This window comes from Saccostrea cucullata, unplaced genomic scaffold (genome assembly GCF_032062105.1).
Source record: "Saccostrea cucullata isolate Sc308-1 unplaced genomic scaffold, CSIRO_AGI_Scuc_v1 ctg21044, whole genome shotgun sequence".
In the NCBI taxonomy this organism is placed as follows: domain Eukaryota; kingdom Metazoa; phylum Mollusca; class Bivalvia; order Ostreida; family Ostreidae; genus Saccostrea; species Saccostrea cuccullata.
The window spans coordinates 1-6,985 of NW_026935831.1; the positions used below are offsets into that span (position 1 = coordinate 1).

At 35.8% G+C, this 6,985-nt stretch overlaps 1 protein-coding gene across 1 annotated transcript; it reads right to left on the minus strand.

Moving 5' to 3' along the window:
* Window positions 1-6: 6 nt before the first annotated feature.
* On the minus strand, window positions 7-2,902 carry LOC134243856 (melanopsin-like). Its single transcript, XM_062726084.1, has 3 exons — window positions 2,249-2,902; window positions 266-371; window positions 7-98 (listed from the first exon to the last, which is right to left on the minus strand). The coding sequence occupies exons 1-3, from the start codon at window positions 2,900-2,902 to the stop codon at window positions 7-9; spliced, it is 852 nt and encodes a 283-aa protein (XP_062582068.1).
* Window positions 2,903-6,985: the final 4,083 nt, after the last annotated feature.

A 6,985-nucleotide genomic window follows, 5' to 3' on the forward strand; every position in this document is an offset into this window, starting at 1 on the left:
GGATAGTCATAATGTAATGGGTATGTCCTCGGAATAGCCAATAATAGCCCACACACTGACTACAGTGTAAGGAGTCCAGGGCAACCAAATATACGATGCTATAAATAAATTAACATTATCGTCATCATACGAAAAAATTCCAAACAAGGTGTTCATTTCTGATGATTCATGTACCCATATTGATGTTACAGCAGCTGCAGAAAATTAATAAAACAACCAATTTAACAAGAGATTAAAATCATTAGCACATTATTGTTTAACTTACCTAACATTAATACTATTGTGCGGAACATTTTCTTCTCGGTCATGAGATTTTTTCGAGCAACCCTGCTGTTCATGTCCCATATGCTATTCCTGGCGATGTGTCTTATCTAAAAGAATAGAATCTGTGATTTCCAGTAAATAGGCTTAAAATCTTACATGTAACAGAATCATGAATGCATTGATGAAATAAATCTTGTTTGTACTTATGTCAGAATCAGGTTCATAGGTACTTGCTTGTTTATTTCCAAAATATGTTTGATGCAAAATTATGTTAGAAAATAGTTTTTGAAATAAGAAAGCTGTAATATCTTCCTAAAGTATACAATGTACGAATTGCTGACATACTTTGAAATCACTGATTTTCACGGTGGGTCAATATCCGTTGTTTTCGAGAAATGAAGAGACCCATGAATTCATGTCCACCACCAAATGTAAAATATCAAATACACTACTCAACGAAATTCAATCCCCATATTTTTTCCCTCAAACCAACAAAGTTTTACTCCACGAAAATATGCGAGTTTACAGTACTCATTTATATCATTTGTATTCACTGTCAACCGTTGAATTAAAGATTTAAACTTGAAGTTCAATGGAATCTTTCAAATTTCTCTAGGATCATTTATCATGTTTATGTTAAGAATAGTCACATCAGAATTCTGAGAATGGAGGCAATCTCTATGATTTCTTTTGATGCAGTGGCGTAGCATCGTTTTTGAAAGTGGGGGGGCCAGGCAGAGAAAAAATTTTTTTTACTTACCTGAAAAAGTTGACAAGCAAAAAAAAAAAAAAAAAAAAAAAAATGTAAAAGTTGCCCAAAGTCGAAAATCCTATTTCGGGGGGGGGGGGGGGGGGGGGGGGTGTTAGGTAAACTTTTTTTCAGTGTCAACTACTTTTAGTACCAATTCTTATACTACATTTTCGGTACATTTCTAACAGTGGGGGGGCCAAACAGGCTTTGAATTAACATTTCCTATAGTGTAAGTAAGGTTGGGAAAAAAGTGGGGGGGCCAGGCCCCCCCTGGCCCCCCCGGATACTACGCCCCTGTGATGGACTTTGATAGATTATTTTCGTGACTATTGATTAATGTAGACTTTGAAGAGCATTATGTTAACATTTCTCTTCATTTCAAGTTATCAAACGAATGTGAAAATATCTCCATCTCTTAATAATGAACCGAAGAAAAGAAATGAAATGTACTTCCGCTAAAGGTGCTAGTAATACAAAATTGACATGAACAATTTTAGCATAATTAAGACAAAGGCAGGTTAATATTCCAATTTATCGATTAGAAGTATATAAGATACAAATATAACAAAACGATGCGTGTTTCGTGACTAGTAGATAGGAATACCGTAAATGACTTCAACGTTATCAGGTTTCTTTGTTGAATTTATACCATTGGCCATTAAAAAGTAAAAATCTTTATCTCCTTAAAGTATTTTAAATTGAGAGATCTGAAGCCGAGAAATAATTTCAAACTATATGGCCACTCTCTCTCAGTAATAAACCAATGTTAGTTTGGATGTGTGTATGAAATCAGAAAATATTTTACTTCCTTCCCCAGCGAAACTAAAAGTAACTAAAAGTAAACATGGTAAAGTAATACATTTTAAGTAAAGGAGTGTGCAGTTAAATCTCAGACAAGGCACAAGAATTTACAAAAAAGCCCTCTTGAATTCGTTGCTTCAAAGGGGTTGGGGTATATCATAATATCATCAGGTGGGTTACATTATAGCCAAAGAAGTGAGACTTTACTATATATAGCCTAAGTAAGTACCTATATATTATGAGAAAAGGGGCTATACTATATCCCCGGAAAAGGGGCTATACTATGGTGTCAAAAGAAGGACTTTACTTAAATCCCTGATCGGAATCTACAAAATAATTGTTCATACCGTCATCAAAACGAGAATTGTACTCACCGTAACCTTAACAAAAGAGTTGTACTCACTGACATCATGACAAAAGAATTGTACTCACCGTCATCATTACTCTGTAGTAAGAGAAAAAGATAACAGCCAATGGTATAATTAAACTCCATATCGTTATAGCAATGTTGTAACTAGCCGAACCAAACTCTCTAGAGTCCCATTCTACGGCACACGATGTTCGCGCAGGCTCATACGTGTACTTCCCCCATCCAAAATGGGGAAAAGACGCCCAACAGAAGCCTTGAAACCAAATCACGAGCACTACGACCACGGCCACTCTAGCTGTGATCTTGTTAGCCTGAAGAGGCTTGGCAATCATGATGTACCTATCGTAGGCGATACCGGCGTGTGTGTACAGATTTGTTAGTCCCATCAAATAGAGCCAGAATCCCTCAAAAGTACAAACGTTGTCCCCCCAGAAGTAGTGACGATTAAAGTTTGATGTCATTGATATAAACGCGCCACAACTCATCCCCGCGTCTCCCACGAGAAGAGAAATGACAAAAATATTTGTTGGAGATTGCAGATGTTTGTTCTTAGCGAAAACTACTATACTGGTGATGTTCATAAATGGTCCAATTAGAACAACACACAAAAGTCCAGTTGCTATGGTATAGTACATGGGTACAGGAACCAAATATTTCGGTGTCACAGTTACTTCAACAGAAACATTGGAATCATTGATAGTTGTATTGTGCTGCATGGCGACTTGTTGACGATTGGAAGAGGATATAATGGTACATCTGTAGGTGAGAGAAGATTTTATCTGATTTTATTCGCAGAGAATTGCGTGGCGACAGTAATGTAAAGTCTGGGAATCGGAAGCCATTCCAGAACGGGTGTATTTAATGCATCTATATACAGCATTCACGTAAAAACCTCTTCTATAACTCTAAAAGGGTGAGATAAATTGGCAGGATACTTAATGCAATGTCAATCACAATTGTTTTCTTGTCAGAATTGAAAATTAGAATTGGTGTATATATATCTCTCAGAGGGACCCTCTTTGTCAAAAGGATTGCTAACTAACTGTAACCACTTATGTATTTTAAAAAATGCAGTCCCGTTAACTTAGAAGAATAAAGTCCAAATAATATTTAAAATGTCAAAAAAAAAAAAAAAAAAAAGAAACATATGATTTCTTTAAAAAGGGATTATTAGGAAAGTCGCTACTTACCTTTGTATTTATTTTCAGGTATTTTAACAGGATAGTGAGATCTTATAAATGTGGTCATTTGCGACGACAAAGGCTATCCTTTACTTTTTGACTGTACATATCATGAAGTCTCTAAAGTTAAGGGGTCTCAATATATACTGGTTGGAAACATTTGTTATACTTACCTAAAGACCCACCAGTGCAACGTAAGACGCTGCTGACCTTTTGTATCTTCATTACAAGTGCCGCTGAAACCTAACAATTGACACGCAACATATTCTTTTTGAAATCTTATGGTTTCTAATGCCCATTAGATATCTGTCTTGGACAAACTCACTAAAATACTGTACGGTCGTTTTCTCTTCTCTTGCTCTACAAAGAGGAAATTTGAAAAATATTACTTTCTACCCACAGGGGCATCTTATCCACTCTGTTCTCTACTTCACATATAATCAAAGTACTCAGAAGTACTGAAAGCCGCGCTCATTTACAGGGTAATGAACAAAGACCGCAATGACAGTTTAAAAACAAGCTGATTCAGACATTGTAAAGGTGATTATATAACTATATATATATGTCATATTTAGCATTAAAAAGCTTTAAAATTAATTTAAATGTAGCTAGAATTTAAAAGCGTAAAATATTTGTCACATGTATCATTTCGGGGTTTTACATACCAACAGAAGTAAATAAACACTGATGCAGCAAGATTATTTAAGGCCAAACAATTATGCACAGATGGGTCCTCAGCGGGGAGCTTTGCATCAAAGCGTACATCAAGTCATTAATGAAGTTCCCCGCATTTGTATAAGCCTGATAGTACACCCTTTATTTATAGAATATGACGCAGACAGGGATACCTGATGAAAACCTTTCGCATATTTTAACCAAATGATTAATCATCGAAAAAGATATAAAGTATTTTATTATAATTATTTTTTTTATAATTTCAGATAACTATGAAAATAATTCAGTGTTTGTATTGCCTCAAAGGTGATTGCGCAGACGTACTATATTCTAACTCGTAAATTTAATTTGACGGTGAAGAAGCAGCATTTTCTGTTGCTCACCGTCGCAATAGCCGGGCATTTCTCTACGAGAAATGAGCCCGGCTAAAAATACACAAGGGAAGAATCGAAAGTAGCACACGATTTTTAAAAAAAGTCAAAAAACAACTTACTTGAGAAAAGTTACACAAATCCTGAAAGGAACTAGCGCAAATAATGTCCTAGTACTTATCCAGGCTAAAATATTCCAGATATATCCATCGAAAATAGCTTTTATCCAACTAAAACCCCAGCTTTCTGCACAGTGTGAAACTCTTCGCCCAAGAAAAGATAACTCACCCGGATGACAATAGGGTAGTACCTGAAGTCTTCCAATGGCACTCGGAAGGCCTCGGATACTACCCTATTGTCATCCGGGTGAGTTATCTTTTCTTGGGCGAAGAGTTTCACACTGTGCAGAAAGCTGGGGTTTTAGTTGGATAAAAGCTATTTTCGATGGATATATCTGGAATATTTTAGCCTGGATAAGTACTAGGACATTATTTGCGCTAGTTCCTTTCAGGATTTGTGTAACTTTTCTCAAGTAAGTTGTTTTTTGACTTTTTTTAAAAATCGTGTGCTACTTTCGATTCTTCCCTTGTGTATTTTTATATGTGAAGTAGAGAACAGAGTGGATAAGATGCCCCTGTGTTCTACCCAAAGAATATTCTAAAGACTGTCTTACTAGAGATTGTGACCTTAGAAAATCGTGTCTCAGTTCACAATTAAACCTATTCCTCTTTTGTCTATGCTTACCTTAAACTAATTCTTATACAAAAATGAAAACACTTCGTGGGGTTTTCAACTAAATAATTAAAATAATGAATAATTAATAAAAAGTAAATACCAATATACATCGATGAAGTATTATCATTTACAATAGTTACTTTCATCTATATGTCCACACGATATATCCCAGTGAACTTGATATAAAAGACACCACGGAGTCGGACACTTCCGTTTCATATTTAGATACTTTACCAGAAAAAGACGAAAACGGAAACCCTAATAACAAAGCCTTATGATAAACATGATGACGTCATCACTCCAACATCGTCGACTTTCCTTACTCTTGTAGCAGTATACCCTACTAGGCCTTTATTTACAATGAATTGGCTACGGATATATTCCATTTACAAGATCATAACAAAGAATTTACCAACTATCACACAGCGGCCATGACCAGTAGATAGGTGATGCTTTCCTCTCCATGGCATTCGTTTACCCCTCCTTTTTATTAATAAAATTGACTTAGAGCTTGATTACCGTTTGTTATATCCATATATTTCGTTTACTAATAAACTCTTGTCACCTGCATATAGAGGCCATGTCTTCTGCTTAATTCGATACACAAGAGTATGCTCTACTTAAGTACAGTATCTGAAACGAGGCAAGTTATTGACAAACAAGTTGAAGAACGAATGATATCAACAATTTCTTTCAATTCAACATTCAGCAAGTTCTATGTTGAACACAATGACCTTGCCAGCAAATTCAATCCATCATTCAGCCAAATGCTAAGTGAAAGTGAATGTTTTAATACAAAGTGTTAGGTTATTAATTATTGATCTTTTCAGTTTGTCCGATCATGAAAGAGAGCACACGTCGCCCGCATGGGGGAAAGGAGCTTCTGCTTTGGCGTCCACGGAGTAAGAAATTGATCCCAACTCCGCAGGTACGAATATCCCTACAGGACATGGAGACCGAACCTTTGAATGCGACGGTAGAACCCGAGATCTCGTGTCGCAGTAGGTGCCAGCTTTCACTGCTCAATTACCCAGAATGAATTTGTAGCCTTCCCCTAGCAAGTGGTGGTGTCTCAAAAAATTAAAAAAAAACATATTGAAAGGAATTTAAAGAAGCCAACTAGTAACAACAACGAAAAATCTGCTCACAGCGGGTGTAACGAACGACAGAGGATGCTTGTCTCTCCCAGGCACCTGATCCCACCTCTGATGTTTTCAGAGGCCCGTGTTAAATCTCCTCTAAATTTTATTTATTTCATGGAATTTTGAGCTTTGTTACTGTTTCTTTATATTTCATTTTGAAAATCACACCGACTGAAATGTTCCAAGTCGATCAAAAAAAAAAAAAAGACTCTCCTTTTGCAAATGGAGATTAAATACCAATGAAAATAACCCTGTTGTACATAAACAATCGTCTACCGATTCACTACTGTTTGAGGAAGATATTGATCAGGTCATCAGGTCGTTGTGAAATTCCAAGGATGAATAAGTGAATATTATAGAAGGGCGGATCAATGTATATAATTAGAAAAATCTATGGCTTTCTACGTGAGAACAGGATTTTATTTCCCCAATACCAGTGTAGAGAAACAGATCAGTCGGGGACTATATTGGAAGACAAGTAATTGACTAATATGGCCACCTGATTATTAACTTCATTACTATGCAAAGAGAAATAATTATTACGGCACTGTTTGTCCATTTTAGTAAGAGGAAATCATGAATAAGCCATGATTATTTCCTTATTATTTCTAAAACAAATCATAAGATGACTTTCATTACTGTATTTAGAAATTTAGAATTTAATTTTAGAAAATTAATGTGTCATCCGATATTGG

Excerpts from the sequence above, each read along its gene's own strand:
- LOC134243856 (XM_062726084.1), bottom strand. The coding sequence starts at position 2,902 with ATGCAGCACAATACAACTATCAATGATTCCAATGTTTCTGTTGAAGTA. Across the intron at positions 372-2,248 it reads ACTACAGAGTAATGATGACG|ATAAGACACATCGCCAGGAA; the intron begins GTGAGTACAATT and ends CTATTCTTTTAG. Across the intron at positions 99-265 it reads CACAATAGTATTAATGTTAG|CATCGTATATTTGGTTGCCC; the intron begins GTAAGTTAAACA and ends ATTTATTTATAG.